Source organism: Callithrix jacchus, chromosome 7 (genome assembly GCF_049354715.1).
Source record: "Callithrix jacchus isolate 240 chromosome 7, calJac240_pri, whole genome shotgun sequence".
NCBI classification, from domain to species: Eukaryota; Metazoa; Chordata; class Mammalia; order Primates; family Cebidae; genus Callithrix; species Callithrix jacchus.
In genome coordinates, this window is record NC_133508.1 from 74,585,375 (window position 1) to 74,604,418 (window position 19,044).

The 19,044-nt window shown below is 44.1% G+C and overlaps 1 protein-coding gene across 2 annotated transcripts; it reads left to right on the forward strand.

Moving 5' to 3' along the window:
- Window positions 1-5,238: 5,238 nt before the first annotated feature.
- On the forward strand, window positions 5,239-17,770 carry UTP11 (UTP11 small subunit processome component). Of its 2 annotated transcripts, XR_008482684.2 has the most exons (9): window positions 5,239-5,370; window positions 9,218-9,279; window positions 10,853-10,955; window positions 11,685-11,798; window positions 12,351-12,444; window positions 12,545-12,675; window positions 13,422-13,539; window positions 15,975-16,085; window positions 16,821-17,770. XR_008482684.2 is itself a non-coding variant. In XM_002750630.6 (8 exons), exons 1-8 carry the CDS (start codon window positions 5,308-5,310, stop codon window positions 16,902-16,904), a joined length of 762 nt encoding a protein of 253 aa, XP_002750676.1. In that variant the 5' UTR covers window positions 5,239-5,307; the 3' UTR covers window positions 16,905-17,770. The 2 variants fall into 2 exon arrangements, 1 of the variants encoding a protein (XP_002750676.1); XM_002750630.6 differs by lacking the exon at window positions 13,422-13,539.
- The last annotated feature ends 1,274 nt before the right edge of the window (window positions 17,771-19,044 follow it).

Here is a 19,044-nt window from a genome sequence, read left to right on the forward strand (position 1 = left end):
GGAATCTCTGTTCTTGATGCATGGCTCTAATCCCTCCTAACTAGTCATAACAAGAGCCAGTACTTCCTGAATTCTTTTTTTGCACCAGTCCTAAACATTTTACATATATTAACATACCTTATTATTCAAGAACTTTATTAAATATATGTATATATATTTTTTGTTTGTTTGTTTTGATACAGTGTGTTGCTCTGTCACCCAGGTTGAAGTGCAGTGGTGCAATTACAGCTCACTGTAATCTTAACCTCCTGGGCTTAACTGATCCTCCGACCTCAGTCTCCCAAGTAGCTGGGATTATAGACAGGCATGGGCCACCACACCCAGCTAATTTATTTTAATTTTTATTTTTTGTAGAAGCAGGAGTCTTATTATGTTGCCCAGGCTGGTCTTGAACTCCTGGGCTCAAGTGATTCACTTGCCTTAGCCCCACAAAGTGCTGGGATTACAGGCATGCGGCACCACGCCTGGTCTAAATATATATTTTTTATCCCCATTTTAAAGATGAGAAAATGGAGGCATAGAGAGATTAAGTAACCTGGCAAGGGCGACACAGGTAATAAGGGCAAAGTTAGGATTCAAATCCAGATTGTTGGCTGGGCATGGTAGCTCTTGCCTGTAATCCCGGCACTTTGGGAGGCTGAGGCAGGAGGACTGCTTGAGCCCAATAGTTTAGGACCAGCTCTGGCAACAAAGTGAGACCCCCGCCCCATCTTTATTTAACGAAAAATCAAATCAGCAGGGCACAGTGGCTGTAATACAGGCTGGGATCATACCTGTAATCTCAGCACTTTGGGAGGCCGGGGTGGGCAGATCACGAGGTCAAGAGTTTGAGACCAGCCTGGCCAACATGGTGAAACCCCATCTCTACTAAGAATACAAAAATTGACTGGGTGTGGTGGCACTTGCCTGTAATCCCAGTTACTCGGGAGGCTGAGGCAAGAGAATCACTTGAACCTGGGAAGCAGAGGTTGCAGCAAGCCAAGATCGCACCATTGCACTGCAGCCTGGGCGACAGAGCACGACTCCATCTTGGTGGGGAGGGAAAAAATAATCATATCTAGATAGTCAGATGTCATAGCGCTTATGCCAAAAATGAGCTTCACCATTAGGCTCTAGTATCTGTAGTCATTTTATCTCTGTAAACCTCAGTCTTCTTGCTGTGAAAAGTGAATGACTGCCTCACAGCATTGTTGTAAGGATTGGATGAGAGCACATAATAGGCTGTTAATATGTGGGGACAGTCCCCCTTTCATGGTCAAATGTTAAGGTTCGGCTGCTTAGCCTTGGAGTCTGGGGGTCAGAGAGTTAGCTCTCTGGCTTGGGCCCACCTGGGCTAGGGAAACCAGCCTAGGGGCAAGCTGCCCACAGGGAAGCTGTGTCTCCCCGTCTCAATTTCCACTCCCCAGTGGGCTCACATTTCCCTGCTCACTCTATTTTCGCTGGCCCAGGAGGATGTGCCCCAGGAAAGTCCTGGGATCAGCCACATGGACTCCCTGTTCCTGTTCCCTATCTATGCGCCCCACCCCCGCCTTGGGAAACAGGTGTGTCTGAACTGGAGCTGGAAGCAGAGCCCGGGAGCTGGACAACTGGCCTTGGGTGAGTAGAAGCCTGTTGTTCCTCTGTCACCCTGGAGGTCCCCATGTACTCTTCTTTATCTTGTTCTTAGGATACCCCTGCTATTTTTTTTTACCCTGCAAGGATTTTTAAAAGAAGGCTCTGGGTGGCTACTGACAGGCCTCTCATGGTTTCCTCTGGGTGGTGAATCACTCTGTGATGCCTGTAACCACAGGCCTCCTTCCCCCTAGTGCGAACACAGGCTTTCTTCTCTGGGTGTATTGCTGACTCTTATACTGGCTGCCTACAGCCCTTGCAGGCCTCAAGACTTAGCAGATAACCTCTTCCAAATTGCCCAGATGCCTTCTTTTATTTTTATTTTTATTTCCCTGAGAGTGAATCTTGCTTTGTCATCCAGGCTGGAGTGCAGGGGTGCAATCTCGGCTCACTGCAACCTCTGTCTCCTGGGTTTAAGCGATTCTCCTGCCTCAGCCTCCAGAGTAGCTGGGATTACAGGTGTGCACCACCACACCCAGCTAATTTTTGTATTTTTAGTAGAGATGGGTTTCACCATGTTGGCCAGGTGTGTCTCGAACTCCTAACCTTGTGATCCACCTGCCTTGGCCTCCCAAAGTGCTGGGATTATAGGTGTGAGCCATCGTGTCCAGTTTTTTTTTTTTTTTTTTTTTTTGACAGAGCCTCACTCTGTCACCCAGGCTGGAGTACAGTGGAGCAATCTCAGCTCACTGCAATGGCCACCTCCCAGGTTCAAAGCTATTCTTCTGCCTCAGCCTCTGAGTAGTTGGGAGTACAGACATGCGCCACCATGCCCCACCAATTTTTGTATTTTTAGTGGAGATGGGGTTTCATCATGTTGGCCAGGTTGGTTGCGAACTCCTGATCTCAAGTGATCTGCCTGCCTCGGCCTCTCAATATGCTGTGATTACAGGCATGAGCCACTGTGCCTGGCTGTCCAGAAACTTTCCTTGTAACCCCAAACTGGACATTGAATTTGTGGGTGGAGAGGGTGAAATAAGTTAGAGACTTTTACAGAGCACGGGAGGTGGGGAGGGCAGAGTGAGAACTAATGTGGTTAAAGGTTGACTGTGTGAAGGGCACCATGCCACGCGCTAGCTATTACCTTCAGTCCTCACAAAAACCAGGTGAGATGTTTATTATAATAATTATCATCATCACCATTTGACAGAGTGAGACAAGCTCAGAGTATATGACATCATGGCCTCAAATCACAAGCCAGTATGTGACAGATATAAAACTAGAGCTGACACCAGGGGTCCCATGGACAGAGTTGGCTTCTTTTGGGTAAGCTGATCACCTAGTGCCTTCTTTGGGGAAGAGGCAGGAGTGGCTGGGGCTGCCACCTAGTCACCATGCCTCATAGCTGGTCTTCTTGATGGAAACAAGGCTGGAAAGGTGGGCATGGGATGGGTCAGGTTATAAAGGGCCTTGTCTTCCAATGATAAGTGACAAATGAGATGAAATTTTGTTAATGCAAGAGGCCCTAAATGGGCAAGGCTCAAACTCATACTTTCAGCTCTTTCATGCCCACTGGTCAACTGGACTGGTATTTTTGGGGACTAAGGAGAGGATTTCCTCAGAGCTCCTGAGCTGGAGGAGTAACCCTGTCATGAGAAATGGGTGCAATTATACACCCTGTTTCATTTGGTGGAAAAGAAACCAAATGCCTCTAGAATGCTTTACTATGCCCAGTCCTCTCCGTAAACTTAGAGCAGGTTTAGTAGTAATAAAAGTAACAATAGTAACTCCATTTTATTTTACTTTATTTTATTTTTTGAGACAGAGTTTTGCTGTTGCTGTCCAGGTTGGAATGCAATGGCACAATCTCGGCTCACCACAACCTCTGCCTCCTGGATTCAAGTGATTCTCCTGCCTTGGCCTCCCGAGTAGCTGAGATTACAGGCATGTGCCACCATGCCTGGCTAATTTTGTATTTTTAGTAGAGATGGCGTTTTTCCATGTTGGTCAGACTGGTCTCAAACTCATGACCTCAGGTGATCTGCCTGCCTCGTCCTCACAAAGTGCTGGGATTACAGGAGTGAGCCACTGTGCCTGGCCTACTAACTCCATTTTATTTTGAACTTGCTAAGGAGTAAAAACAGCATTAAGCACTTTACACATGATTTCATTGTATCCTCAAAACAATCCAATGGGTATAGTATTATTAGTACCTCAATTTACACTCAGATGGAGGCTCAGTGAATCTAACTTTACTTTGACTGGGGTAGCCTCAGAACACACCTCATGGGTCACGGTTCTAATCATTACCTTGTACTGCCTCTGATCCTCATATCATCAACCAGCCATTCCCTTGGGGATGTGAGAGACTCAGAACTTTATAGTTACTGTCATCGAATGATTCCCTTCTGTGCTCTTTACAGATGATTCATCCGTTCAACTGTGAGCTCTTGACAGCAATGTGAAGCAAGAAGTGCATGTTATTATTATCCTCATTTTATAGTTGAGAAAAATGATGCTCATTAAAGTCAAGAAACCAGCCCAAAGTCACACAGCCTGTAAGTGAGTGGCAGAGCCAGGTATGGTTTTAAGGTCTCTTGTCTCTCCATAGAATGTTCTTTTCTGTACACTGTTGTAGAGGAGCAAAAAATGGGTGGGTCAGATGAGCCAAGTTTATATAGTGTTTTGAGTTACAAAAAAGAATAGTGGCATGGGGCTTCTGCGGGCTGGTGGCAACACAAATTATGGGGAGGCGAGGGGAAGAAATGTCCTATTATGGAGATAAAATCTCTCAGGAAGTAACAGTTGTCAGCTCTCTTCTTGACACAGATACCTCACTAAAAATGTAGATTTCCGTTGTAGATGTAAATTTATTTCACAAATGGAAGGAAAGCTTTTCAGAGCAACTCCTCTGTCTGCAGTTTCTCAGCATAACCAGCTGAAAGAAAAAAGCAAGATAAATATATATTTTGGAGTGGCATGTTCTGGTCTCCTACAGTCATATTTGAGGTGGTGTGTCTTTTTTGAGACAGAATCTCACTCTATTGCCCGCTGGGGTGCAATGGCACGATGTTGGCTCACTGCAACCTCTGCCTCCCAGGTTCCAGTGATTCTCCTGTTTCAACCTCCCGAGTAGTTTGGGATTACAGATGTACATCACCACGTCCGGCTAATTTTTCTGTATTTTTTTAGTAAAGAAGGGGTTTCACCATATTGGCCAGGATGGTCTCGAACTCTAGACCTCGTGATCCGCTCGTCTCAGCCTCCCAAAGTGCTGGGAATACAGGCCTGAGACACGGCGCCCAGCCAGCGCCAACACTGTTAAGTGCGTACTCCTCTAGCTTTAAACATACCGCCTAAATACTGCAACCCGTGCCGAGCTGTAAGTGACTGCACATGCGCACACGCCAAGCCCAACTCGGACGCAGGGCAGTGCCAGCCACGTGTTCCCAGGTGCCAACTCGGGCCGAGCACGAAGGCGAGATCTGGGCAGCGTGGACAGGCGCTAGCGAATAAGAATGGGCTTTTGTCGAGTCACAAGACTAGATCTAGGAAACTACACTTCCCAGAAGGAGTGGTCTGCCTTTACTGGATGACGTACTTCCGGAGTATCGGCTCCGGATAGGTTGCTTAGAGGAAGTAGGCGGTTCTAAACCACCAGCGGCTAGGCCTGTTTCCGGTAGGATCAGTGAACTAGGCGACAGAGGGAGTTCGGAGCCGGCGTTGTACACTGAGCTTTTCCAAGGCTGTACAGACATGGCGGCGGCTTTTCGGAAGGCCGCTAAGTCCCGGCAGCGGGAACACCGAGAGCGAAGCCAGGTAGGACCACACAGGCCCCACGAGCGCTAGCCCTTGTCGCCATGTGATACTCTCGTCCCAACCCTCTCGCCACCCTGGGATCCTAGTCCAAGCTGTATGTAAATATACGCAAATGTATGCTAATGCAGGCCTGGGGCGGGGCTGCGCGGGAACGAGTGGAGGGGATTTGTCGTTCCAGTTCTAGTCAGAGCAAGGGCTGCTCCCCATTCCTTGGGGCCATCAGACCTACTCTGGAAGATTTCAGTGTGGTGATTGAATAAGATAATATACGTTAAGTGCCTGGCCTCTTCTGAGGCAGCTGAGGTCAGAGCTCTTATAGACAACAACTGTCAGGCTGAAATTGGATCCCACGTGTTAATACTCAGCTCCTCCTGCTGCGTATGGTGGCACTGACCGAGGATACCGTCGTTACTAATGTGGTATCGTTATCATACTGGTCTTGTGGTTCATGGAGTTCTGCCACATGTGCCTTTCGTTTATGCCTTGCCCCTTAATGTTGGTGTTTTCCATTCCCATTATACAAATGAGGAAACTGAGGTCCAGAGTGGTGACTTGTCCAGTTACAGACACCAGATTCAGGCAGAGTAAACAGTTCTAGGATTTTTATGGTGGGTGTGTCCGTGTGGGGAGGTTGAGTAGAAATAATAAGTTTTTATTGACTGTCTGGAATCCCATGCTTAATATCTGATTAAGAAAGACTCTTAGGCATATGTATATATGTGCTCCAACGTCATTTTACAGATAAGGAAGAGAGGGGAAAGGATGTGTCCGGAGTTGTGCAGCTAACTGATGGGATAGAACTAAGGCCTCTTAACTATAGTTCAGTCTTCCTGCTTAATATTATATATCAGAGTTTTTTTTTTTTTTTTTGAGGCTGAGTCTCGCTCGGTTGCCCAGGCTGGAGTACAATGGTGTGATGTTGCCTCACTGCAACCTCTACCTCCTGGGTTCAAGTGATTCCCCTGCCTCAGCCTCCTGGGTGGCTGGGACTACAGGTGTGCACCACCATGCCCAACTAATTTTTGTATTTTTAGTAGAGATGGGGTTTTGTGATGTTGGCCAGGCTGGTCTCTAACTCTTGACCTCAGGTGATCCACCCACCTTGGCCTCCCAAAGTGCTGGGATTACAGGTGTGAGCCACCACACCTGGCCAAAACTATTACCTTGTGAGCACTTACTATATGCTATGCAGAGCTCTGCATGTTTTACAATTGTCTCATGTATCCTACAACATCCCTATGAGGTGGATGGTAATTCCTCATTTTACAAATAAGGAATCTGGTGCTTAAAGAGATTGAATAGTATATCCAAAGTCATAGTTGTCAGTAGTGGATTTGTATTAGCAGAGAAGACAGAGGGCTTTCAAAGCTGGCCGTGGACATGGCATGGCCGTGACTGAATAACAGAAAACCTATGTGGAAGAGGTGAGGAGAAGGCCATGCTGGAAAGGTGGGTAAACCATCAACACAGATGTTCCATATTTGAGTACTTTGGGCTTTCTCCTGTAGATCCTTCCGTAGGGCAGCAGGGGGCTACTGAAGATATTTTGTATGGAGGGTGTATATGTTAATTGCATAAACTATTTCAGATATAATACCAGGTTTTCTTCTGTAATGCAGATGTACATTCAAGTGGACATGAGAGATCTCAAGAGTTCTCCCTCTTCTTATGTTGTTGCTCTTTGGACCCTTTAGCTTTCTTTCTCTACTCTGTCAACCTCCTTTTATCTGCTGTAATTAAAGTTAAAATTATTAAGGGAGGTTTGGTGTTATTTTATTTATTTTTTTGAGACAGGGTCTTGCTGTGTTGCCCAGGCTGGAGTGCAGTGGGGCAATCACGGCTCCCTTCAGACTCAGCCCCCTCAAGCCATTCTTTTGCCTCAGCCTCCTGAGTAGCTGGGACCACAGGCATGCACCATGACACCCAGCTAATTTTATTTTTTTAATTTGTAGAGTGAGGTCTCACTGTATTGCCCAGACTGGTCTCGAACTCTTGGGCTCAAGTAATTTGCTCACCTCTGCCACCCAAAGTGCTGGAATTGCAGGTGTGAGCCCAGCCTTAAATAGTTATTTATTGCATCATTTGAAGCATAAAAGATGAGACAGATGACTGTTAAAAATCCTACCGAAATAATTATACAAGGGTTTTTTTGTTGTTGAGATGGAGTCTCATTCTGTTGCTTGGGCAAGAGAATGTAATGATGTGATCTCGGCTCACAGCAACCTCCGCCTCCCAGATTCAAGCGATTCTCCCACTTCAGCCTCCCAAGTAGCTGGAATTACAGGCACCCGCTAATTTCATGCCTGGCTAATTTTTGTGGAGATGGGGTTTCACCATGTTGGCTAGGCTTGTCTTGAACTGCTGACATTGTGATCCACTCACCTTGGCCTCCCAAAGTGCTGGGATTACAGGCATGAGCCACTGCATCCCACGTATTATACAAGTTTAAACACTAGAGAAGTGTATGCATTTCCCAAAATGTTAAGATTATTCGCAACAGAAGATAACTCAGTCTACTGTGATGGTCCTAGGTAGAATGGGGTCTAGTTTTAGCTCTGCTACTTACTAGTTCAGTGTTCTTGGGCTTATCATTCTCTAAACCTCATTTCCTTTATGGAAAACTGTGATTACAGTAGTGCCTGTTTCACCTTCTTTTCATGATTGTTGTGGGTATTAAATGAAATTGTGTAGTGAGCATAGCACATTGCTTTTTGACAGAGTAAGTGCTTCATAAATATGAACTATTATAATGATGTAGGCAAGAGAAGCCAGCACAGACGCTGACATATGCTAAGTGCTCAACAAATGGTGATATGTAGAAAGAGCATACCAAGATTTAATCCTTATACCTTCCATGCTCTCCAAGTCTGTGTCAGAGAAAGTACTTTTTGTCATACTTTTTTCTCATACCTAGTACCAGAAGTATAATAATAATAGTAGGGGCTGGGCGTGGTGGCTCATGCCTGTAATCTCAGCACTTTGGGAGGCCGAGGTGAGCGGATCACCTGAGGTCGGGAGTTTGAGACCAGCCTGACCACCATGGAGACACCCTGTCTCTACTAAAAATACAAAATTAGCTGGTTGTGCATGCCTGTCATCCCAGCTACTTGGGAAGCTGAGGCAGGAGAATCACTTGAACCCAGGAGGTGGAGGTTGTGGTGAGTGGAGATTGCGGTGAGCCAAGATTGTGCCATTGCACTCCAGCCTAGGCAACAAGAGCGAAACTCCGTCTCAAAGAAAAAAATGGTAAACTCATGCTGGACAGCTGCTATGTGTGAAGCCATGTGCAGTCATTACCATTTACACAAGCTCCTTGAATCCTCAGGATAACCTGGAGAAGCAGGTACTGTTCTCACGTTACAGTCAGGAAATTGCGGTTCAGAGAAGTTGAGGGACATGCCCAAGGTCACAGATTGTTCAGAGGTGAAGCTTAGATTTGAACCCACATCTCCAAACTCTAAATTTAGCTCCCTTACCACAGTTGCCTCCCTGTTACTATGTTTTCCCTTTGTAGTATTTTCTAAACCCATGGATTAAGTTGGTAGTAATTTTAGTACAACTGGCAACTGCTTGCTTAGTGCCGAGTCATTGTTGCCTCTCTCTGTCCTTAATAGGCCAAGAAACCTACTACAGCAGTGCTTGTGACCTCTCTGGTGCTGGCATGGTCCCTCTCATCCTTGGGCAGAGCCAAGTTTTTGGGAGGGGAGGGAACAGGGTCGTGGGTTAGCTCCAAGGACTGGATTTACTGAGCGCTCCAGAGACTCCAGTGCCTGTGAGGTGTCATGTTGATTTGGATATGTGTTCACTTAGGAAACTAAGCACTGCTGTTTTTTCTTTTGTCTTCTAGCCTGGCTTTCGAAAACATCTGGGCCTACTGGAGAAAAAGAAAGATTACAAACTTCGTGCAGAGTGAGTTCAGTCTTTCTGGTAGAGTCACTGCCAAGAAAGCTTACAACCTCCTTGCACTGCAGCTGAATTGCCTGAGTGTCCGACAGTGGATAATTTCCTGCCATTGATAAAATGGCCAAAGCTCTGGCAGCCTGTCAGATAATTATTTCTGTGACCCAACATTTCTCTCTTTTTTAAGCACATCATTATTTGTTTAACTGTAGTGGCATTGTGAGTTATTTTTATTGTGTTGTTCCAGATCATTTTTCTCATAGTGGCTTTGATTTGGCTCTGCCTTGGCGTTTGAGCCCAAAGCTGAATTTTTTTTCTCTTTGTTTTCTTGAAGTGCAAGATATAATCTAAAATTCCATTTGTTGAGTCTCTTACATCACCATGTGTGTGGTGTGGTGTGGAATGAAGAGATATGAAAGATGGATTCATGAGACCAAGCGTGGGTGATAATGAACTCTGAAAACATTTTATAAAACAATTATTCCCATTCTTCTCTTATTAGCACTTGATTTGCAGAATACTTCATAATTATTTGTTAGCCATACATGTCAGCTGAGGTCCTTCTTATGCCCCGGGTATAGTTGGTGGTGATGGATTAAGTGGGTTTCTGTAGGTCCCAGAGATTTTAAGGCTAATGATAATTAAGTGTTGTTTATTGGGCCAGGCAGTGTTCTAGGATATTTACCATTTTTACACCTGATTTATCCTTCCCAACAAACCTTCTGGGATAGGTTACTATTACCGTATTCATTTTACAAATGAAATTGGGATGCAGAGTGGTTAAATAACTTATCCAAAATTGCTTAGCCAGAAGTGTCAAGTCCAGATTTGAACCCATGCTGTCTGGCTCCAGAGTCCATGATTCTAGTCATTTTGCTATACTGTACTGTGGAGTTTTTCAATTATATGTGGTCATTTGGTGCCCAAGCTTACACCATATCCTCTCTAAGGAATTTTAATTTGTACTTTGTTTGGTGTCTCCCTGTAATGATGTAAATGGCACGGAAACATATGTGGGCTGGGGACAGTTAATTTCAGGTTCCACTAGAATGGGAACTGTTGATTAGATTGTGCTCAGCTAATCATGTCTAACTGTTGATTAGACATGAGCTCAGCTCAGTGACAGTGGAGTGTCCGTCAGATCCAGTCACTGCTTTGGCTTTTTTGAGTTTTACTTTGTGTGACCTTTTAGATGCTTGTAAAGTTTGCTTATTGTGGGTTTTTGATTTTTTAAAGTTATCTCTTGGCCGGGCATGGTGGCTCAAGCCTGTAATCCCAGCACTTTGGGAGGCTGAGGCTAGTGGATCACGAGGTTAACAGATCGAGACCATCCTGGTCAACGTGGTGAAACCTCATCTCTACTAAAAACACAAAAAATTAGCTGGGCATGGTGGCGCGTGCCTGTAATCCCAGGTACTCAGGAGGCTGAGGCAGGAGAATTGCCTGAACCCAGGAGGTGGAGGTTGCGGCGAGCCAAGATCGCACCATTGCACTCCAGCCTGGGTGACAAGAGCGAAACTCCGTCTCAAAAAAAAAAAGTTATCTCTTTTGTTTTTTGCTATGCATTTAACCTGTCTTTCAGTGACTACCGTAAAAAACAAGAATACCTCAGAGCTCTCCGGAAGAAGGCTCTTGAAAAAAATCCAGATGAATTCTACTACAAAATGACTCGGGTTAAACTCCAGGTGGGTGCCCAATGGCTTGGTTGGTGTTTCAGTTGGTGTTTTGAGCTCCACACATTGGAAAATAAGGATGGGGAGGAGATGGAGAGGAAGGATCCTTGGCCTTAATTTAATCCTTCTCTGGTTACTGCAGGTGCTCTTGGTCAGTGTCCAAGGCAAACCTGCCACTTCCAGAGGAGCATGCGTTTCTGCCTTTGAATCTGAGTTGTCTTGACACTGGAGCTGTTCTAGGATGGCTGGCTGGAGGTGCTACATTGAACCTGTGCCTTAGGGGTCTGTGTCTAGGAGTGCTGTTAGCATGCAGCATTTGGTTGTCTTTTTGCTTTTGGGGTTTTTCTTTTCTTTTCTTTTTTTTTTTTTGATGGATTCTCTTTCTGTTGTCCAGGCTGGAGTACAGTGGCATGATCTTGGCTCCCTGCAACCTCTGACTCACGGGTTCAAATGGTTCTTGTGCCTCAGCCTCCCGAGTAGCTGGAACTACAGGCACATACCACCATGCCAGGCTAATGTTTTGTATTTTTAGTAGAGATGGGTTTCACCATGTTGGTCAGGCTGGTCTTGAACCCCTGACCTCAAGTGGTCTGCCCGTCTTGGCCTCCCAAAGTGCTAGGATTACAGGTGTGAGCCATTGTACCCGGCCTATGGTTGTCTTTGTTCTAACCATGTACCATGCCACAACTTATTAATGATTTTAATCTAATAGGGAATATATCTTTTAAATTTGGATTTTAGGATGGAGTACATGTTATTAAGCAGACTAAGGAAGAAGTAACCCCAGAACAACTAAAGCTGATGAGAACTCAGGATGTCAAATATATAGAAATGAAAAGGGTTGCAGAAGCTAAGGTAACAATTGACTTTCTGTTCTGTTTGGTTTATTGGTTGAGAAAGAAACTTAAAATCGTCAGTCTCAAGTTATTCGTTAATTTATTCTGGCATTTACAGTCTTACCTGATTGTGATAATGATTTAGAAGTATAGTTAGCATGGTAGAGTGGAAAGAGTTCAGGTTTGGGAACGAGACAGACCTAGGTTTTGAGTTCTGGCACTGCCAATGACTTAGCCCCATGACAGTGGGCAAATTCAACTCCCTGAGGCTCTTCCCTCATTTCTGTCTCAGAGGATTGTTGCAGGGGTTAAGTGTGTTTTGGAAAGTGCCTAGCCCGGTACTTGGTACTTGATGTATACTTGGAATCCTTTCCTTTAAAAGGATGAAGCTTCCAGCCGACGAGTGGTGGAAGGAAAAAAGAAAAAAATAAATAAATAAAGAAAAATAAGATTAAGCAAGTTCTTTGCTGGCTGGCAATAATGATGTGAAATGGTTTAAACTTTTGCAGTTTTTTTTTTTTGATATGCCAGAAGAATCTAATGTAAAGTGAGAACATATTCTGTGTTCTAGAAAATTGAAAGACTAAAATCAGAGCTCCATCTGCTGGATTTCCAGGGGAAGCAACAGAACAAGCATGTGTTCTTTTTTGACACCAAAAAGCAAGGTATGAAATGATTAAAGGTTTCTGGGACAGTCTACCGTGCCAGTCTGTGTCGTTTGGTGATAGAAACAGACAGTGCCTTAAGGATTGTCTTGAATTTTAGTTGAACAGTTTGATGTTGCAACTCACCTGCAAACAGCCCCGGAACTAGTCGACAGAGTCTTTAATAGGCCCAGGATAGAGACCTTGCAGAAGGAAAAAGTGAAAGGAGTTACCCATCAGACTGGACTTAAGGTAATTTTCTCTGTTCTTCACATGTGAGTTTAGGGGAATCTAGGTTCTTTCATTCTTTCCTTTTTTTTTTTTTTTGCCACTGCATTTAAAATAATTTTTAAAGTTTTATTATTTTTTATTAGACAGAATCTCACTTTGTTGTGGAGTGCAGTGGTGTGATCTTGGCTCACTGCAACCTCTGCCTCCTGACTTCAAGCAATTCTTATGCCTCAGTCTCCCCATTAAGTAGGACTACAAGAGTGCACCTCCACACCCAGCTAATTTTTGTGTTTTTCATAGAGATGGAGTTTCGCCTTGTCGGCCAGGCTGGTCTTGAATGCCTTACTTCAGTTGATCCACCTGCCTTGGCCTCCCAAAGTGTTGATATTATAGGCATGAGCTACCATGCCCAGCCTAAAATAATTATTTATGGAAAACCCATGAAGTTCTTTTAGAAAAGTGGATTTGTAGGAGGATTTGATGATGGGATGGAAGTGGGGAAGGGCTCCCTGTTTCTGTGATCGGAGGATGTGTTAGTATAGTGGTCAGGAGCTTAGGTTCTGGCTTTTAGACCTGGGTTTGAATCCCAATTCTGACCCTGCGCTTTGTACTTTTAATGCTTGTAACAGATGCCAGTGTTTTTAAAATGCAGAGAAAGAGAGGGATTGCTGAAGATTAAAGGATTTGGAATACTTTAATATTGAACCTTTAGTAGTGAATACACACATCAAAAGGCCTTTCTATTTAAAAAAATTTTTTTGAGACAGGGTCTCATTTTGTCACCTGGGCTGGAGTGCAATGGTGTGATTATGGCTTACTGCAGCCTCCAACTCTTGGGCTTAAGTGATTCTCCTGCTTCAACCTCCTGGGTAGCTGGGACCACAGGTGTGTGCCACAATGCCTAGCTAAATTTTAATTTTTTTTTTTTTTGTAGAAACGAGGTCTTGCTATGTTGCCCAGGCTTGTCTCAAACTCTTGAGCTCAAGTGTTTCCTCACGCCTTGGCCTTCTGTTTTGCTGGGATTACAGGTGTGAACCACCATGCCTGCCCAAAAGGTCTTTCATATTATGTCTTGTAACAAACATTTTGTATTGACTTTTCCTTATGGTGCTTTCCGTCACTGTAACTGGGTTGTGTGGAAGACATGCTTTTCCTCAAAGCCTTCTGGAGTTGAACTCTTCTGACTGATTCATTAAAAAAAAAAAATGCTGTCAATGTGTTTCAAGCAGACAGCTGTTCTGTTTTGATTTGAATCATTTACACCGCATCAGTTTTGCTTCCAATGTTTAATTTCACAGCAGTTTACGCTAGCTCAGAGGCAGCTAAACTTGCTTTAGTAATATAAATACCCGTAATTAGTTTGACTATATTGGGTAATCCCATAAATCTGACAGTCTGTGCAATAAAGCGAAAACAAAAGCTGTCTGAAACCACTGCTGTGAGACTGTGCTAGAATCCATGGATTGTTGAAGTCTGAGGCCCAGTAATATTCCCTCTATGTAGATAACACTTCCAGCTGAAGAGCCTGCTCTTGAGTGCTCTTGTGATAACCCTGTTGTTTGTCAATTAGGTGTACTTTCAGTTAGACATGTCACTGACACTTCTCAAGGATTGTGATGGTCCCTAAAGAGATTAGTATTCCAAACTCCCATGTAGAATAGTTCACCAGCATAGCTTTTGAAAAGTTAGGAAGCTTCAGATTTTGCCATTTTGTCTAGTAGTGCTGTTTCTTTCTATTTTGTTTACTGCAAAATTATTTTTATTAAGAGACTGCTGGTGGGTGGATTGCAAGGATATTTTGTCTGCAACTTGGAATGGGTAGACAACCCAGGAATGAGCTTTAGGGGGTCTGTGAAAGCCCCCCCATTTCTTGCTGGTATTTTGTGCAGCACAACCTTTTACAAACATGTATGTACATTTATCTCAAGAAAGATCCCAGGCTGGGCGTGGTAGCTCATGCCTATAGTCCTAGCACTTTGGGAGGCCAAGGCGGGTGGATCACTTGAGATCAGGAGTTCGAGACTAGCCTGGCCAACCTGGTGGAAAAGACCATGTCTCTACTAAAAATACAGAAATTAGCCAGGCATGGTGGCGGGCACCTGCAATCCCAGCTACCTGGGAGGCTGAGGCAGGAGAATTGCCTGAACCCAGGAGGCGGAGGTTGCAGTGAGCCAATATCCTGCCACTGCACTTCAGCCTGAGCAACAGAGTAAGACTCTGTCTCAAAAAAAAAAAAAAAGAAAGAAAGAAAGGTCCCAAAGCTTTCATCAGTTTCTCTGAGGTTGATGATTTCCCAAAACTTAAGGACCGCACTGGTCTTTGAGGTGTCATTAGCAGTGAGAATTCTCAGGTCAGCTTCTGCTGAAAAAATTCTGCTCTCTGTGTGATAAGATTCTCAGGTACCAGCACACTGCCTGGGGACCCTTCTGTTCTCCATTCACTTCGTGTAGGGTTTCCAACACTGACTCATTCTTGCCATCATCTCAGGTGACTGCAGCACTTACACAAAGGTTGAAGCAGCTTAGTGTAGTAGTGGAAAGATTCCTGGGGTTTGTGAGATGGGGACAGTCCTGACTCTGCTCCAGGGGAGCCATATGTCTTTAGGCCACTTACTTCTCTGGGCCTCATTTTTCTGCATTTGTAAATGATAGGTTTCGATAAGATAGTTTTTAGGGTTTCTTTCTTTCTTTTTTTTTTTTTGAGTTGGAGTTTCACTCTTGTTACCCAGGCTGAGTGCAATGTCACAGTCTTGGCTTGCCGCAACCTCCACCTCCCAGGTTCAAGCAATTCTCCTGCCTCAACCTCCCAAGTGACTGGGATTACAGGCATGCATCACCACACCTGGCTAATTTTGTATTTTTAGTAGAAACAGGGTTTCACCATGATCACGCTGGTCTCAAACTCCCGACCTCAGGTCATCTGCCCACCTTGGCCTCCCAAAGTGCTCGGATTACAGGTGTGAGCCACTGTGCCTGGCCTAGGGTTCCTTTTTAATAATAAAAAAACTTTTTTTGGAGACAGAGTCTCGTTATGTTGCCCACAGTAGTCTCAAACTCTTAGGGCTCAAGCGATCCTCCTGCCTCAGCCTCCCAAACTCCTGGGATAACAGTTGTGAGCCACCATCTGGCCCAGGGTTCCTTTTAGCTTCAGAATGTGATGTTTCTAATGGGCAACTTCATTGTTATCACGTTATGTTGATTCTGGTGAAAGGAGGGATTTGATGAAACTATGCAGTTGGCTTAAATGGATTAAGAAACAGTTTCTTGCTCATTTTTGTCCTGTTCATTGTGTCACTGAGAATATGTCTGTTTCTTCTGCAGCGAATAGCTAAAGAAAGGCAAAAGCAATATAACTGCCTGACACAGCGAATTGAACGAGAGAAGAAATTGTTTGTTATTGCTCAGAAAATTCAAACACGCAAAGATCTTCTGGTGAGGAAAGAGAGCCTTAGGCCTTTTTTTTTTCCTTTTCTTTCTTGTAAAGGTCTTAACTCAGACTGGATTTCAGCTCTGTGTAAATCAACCCCAGTGAAAATGTCTGCTCCTCAGGGGCAGTGGTTTGAGCCAGTGTCTCTTACTCTTGACAGTGTTGAAATGTTCCTTGATTAAGAAGGTAATAAGGGGGTTATTAGTCAGTGCTTTGGAACAGCAAAGGGTAGGATCGGGTAGCATATGAACTTTATAGCTTATGAGCAGCTCCCGTAACATTTAAACAGGTTAACAAAACAGTGCATGTCACTCATTGGTGTTTAAAAATAGACAACATTGTGTAGTTAAATAGCAGAGCTGAGGAATGTAAGATGCCTCCTTCATATCCTTATCATTTCTCTAAATGTCAAATTCTTTAGCTTTGCGGATCATTTAGGTCAGCCTTTCTCAACTGGGGTTCCGTGAGAGAATTAAAATTATAATTTTAAATGAAACAACTACTTGAACACCTTTATTCTCAATTTTCTCACGGAGTATACACAGCCAGTACTTTTTAGAGGCCTAGCGGAGAAGTCAATTCATTATATGCAGTAGATGCCTTGGGCAGTAGAGCTATGTCTCTTCTCAACTTTGTGAAGGGCTGAAACGGGGCGTTCTAATAGGTAGTTTATTAACCTTTCTATTTTACAAAATGACCATTTCCTTCTCTTTACTGATCACCTTTTTACTCTTTTGTAGGATAAAACTCAGAAAGTGAAGGTGAAGAAAGAAACAGTGAACTCCCCAGCTATTTATAAATTTCAGAGTCGTCGAAAACGTTGACATGTTGTAGATAAGCCTTGTCATTCTGCATCAAAAATCTATTGTCTTTTTCTAGTAACTTCAAATTCCATTAGTCCAAATGGCATGGTTTTCCGATTTTTAACCATAACTAAATTGTCAGTCTGACATTAATGTCTTTCTATGGACAACATTAAATCTCCGTCCCTTCTGTAATTATTTTTGGATTGTGAAATTAGTCTTATTTTTATATACATAACTTTTTTTTTTTACGATTCAAGATAGGGTCTTTGTCGTCGGGCTGGAAGTGCAGTGATGTGCAGATCATGACTCACTGCAACTTTGAACTCCTGGGCTCAAGTGATCTTCCTGCCTCAGCCTCTCAAGTAGCTGGTACTATAGACATGTGCCACCATGCCTGAGTAATGTTTAAATTTTCTGTAGAGACCAGGTTTTGCCATGTTGGCCAGGCTGGTTTTGAACTCCTGGGCTCAAGTGATCCTCCCACCTTGGTCTCCCAAAGGTCTGGGATTACAGGCATGAGCCACTATGCCTGGCCTGTACTTTTTTTTATTATGAAACTTATAGGATCTCATTACAGCAGATTTGGAAAATAGATTTATTCATTCCTAATCCCAGTGCTTTTCAATAATAACAAATGTTTATTGCATACTTAATTGTGCTAGGAGCTATGGAGGTGAGCAATTACTGTGAGTACAGTCTAGTAGATTTCCTCCATTTTGTAAAGCTATGCATTACTTTTTCTCCATGCTTTTGTGTTTTACAGTTAACAGTTTGATGTCCTACTTTTTAATTAAATCATTAGCTCTTTTCCACTTTGTTACATCACAAAATTTTTTTACAGTAATATACGTTAGAGTAAACATTAAAGTAAATATTATTTTTAATGATTGCATAGTGTTTTATCCAGTGGACAGACTGATTTTACCCTCGCTCATTATTTTATTGGCTATTCAGGTGGCTTCATAAATTATCCCAGGAGGAATTTTTTTCTCTTAACAGCTGCAGATAGAAACTCTTGGAACAAGGAACCCACAGGAGCACCTCTTCTTTATTGATGAAGCTCAAATCAGAATAGACCTGGCTCTGTCTCTGCCCTCTGCACTGCATGCCAAGTCACATTCCCAAGGCCAAAATGGCTTGATACAGACCTTCACTCTGGGAATATGGACCCCTGAGTGTGTTGGCCGGCTTCCTTTTTCCCCCTGGTTCTCTCCTTCATTTGCCCATATCAGGACTATAGGCCAAGGCCAGTAAGGACAGGACTGAACATGCTTAGAGCAAATGTGGGAGAACAAGGAGCGGGGTTTTCGGTGGGGCTTGCTCAGCCCTTATCCATGGAGGGAGAATAGCCATGTATGGATTTTAAGGCTTAAAAAAAAATTGGTAATACTTAATAAGTGCCCATGACTGCAAAGTTCCTGTACAAGCCTAGACTGGAAGCCTGTTTCCTCAGGGTGTACCCAGTGGGATTTAAATCAGGGGCCCTGGAAAACAGGAAGAAGGGCCAGGAAACAAACCAGTAGCTTTTGCCTTGAGGAAAGAAATGCTTCCTACCGTGTGTGTGTGCACTCCCTTCTGGGGAGGTGCTGCGCTCAGTCAGTGCTGACAGTTTTAGGAGACCTGAGGATCAAACCAGGGAAGGGACTCATCACAGTGATAACGGACAGAGGAATGAGCAGACTAAACAGCAGTCTGATCCTGGGGTCAAACAGCTGGATGCTGCTGCTCTGTTGCTTGCCCCTGCTGGGTGAGAAATTGGAGGATAGACCTAAATGCCTTCTCATGAGCCATACACCCACATGAAGGTAGGCTTGCCCCATAGGATCTTATGTTCACAGATACACAAGGCACATATAACTCAGGCCTCATAAACAGGTACAGGCATACCTACACACCCTCTGGTATGTGGGCACAAACAGTGACACTTGAAGAGAGACATGCCCTGGCCAAATGGAACAGGAAAGTCCATCCTCTTGGTGTGCTGTGAGTTCCAGGCTGAAGGTAATCAGAGAACTATAAGGGGAGCTGGGTGTTCTGAATTGCTGTTACATTCTGCCGTCTCCAAGACCCAGGGTTTTTAAGCAAAGAGATTGGCTGCCCCTTGTGACTAAGCAAGGGCAGCTCCAGTGCCATGGGTTCTGAGAATGGCCAGGGCTTT

Excerpts from the sequence above, each read along its gene's own strand:
- UTP11 (XM_002750630.6), top strand. The coding sequence starts at position 5,308 with ATGGCGGCGGCTTTTCGGAAGGCCGCTAAGTCCCGGCAGCGGGAACAC. Across the intron at positions 11,799-12,350 it reads AAAGGGTTGCAGAAGCTAAG|AAAATTGAAAGACTAAAATC; the intron begins GTAACAATTGAC and ends TCTGTGTTCTAG. Across the intron at positions 16,086-16,820 it reads AAACACGCAAAGATCTTCTG|GATAAAACTCAGAAAGTGAA; the intron begins GTGAGGAAAGAG and ends ACTCTTTTGTAG.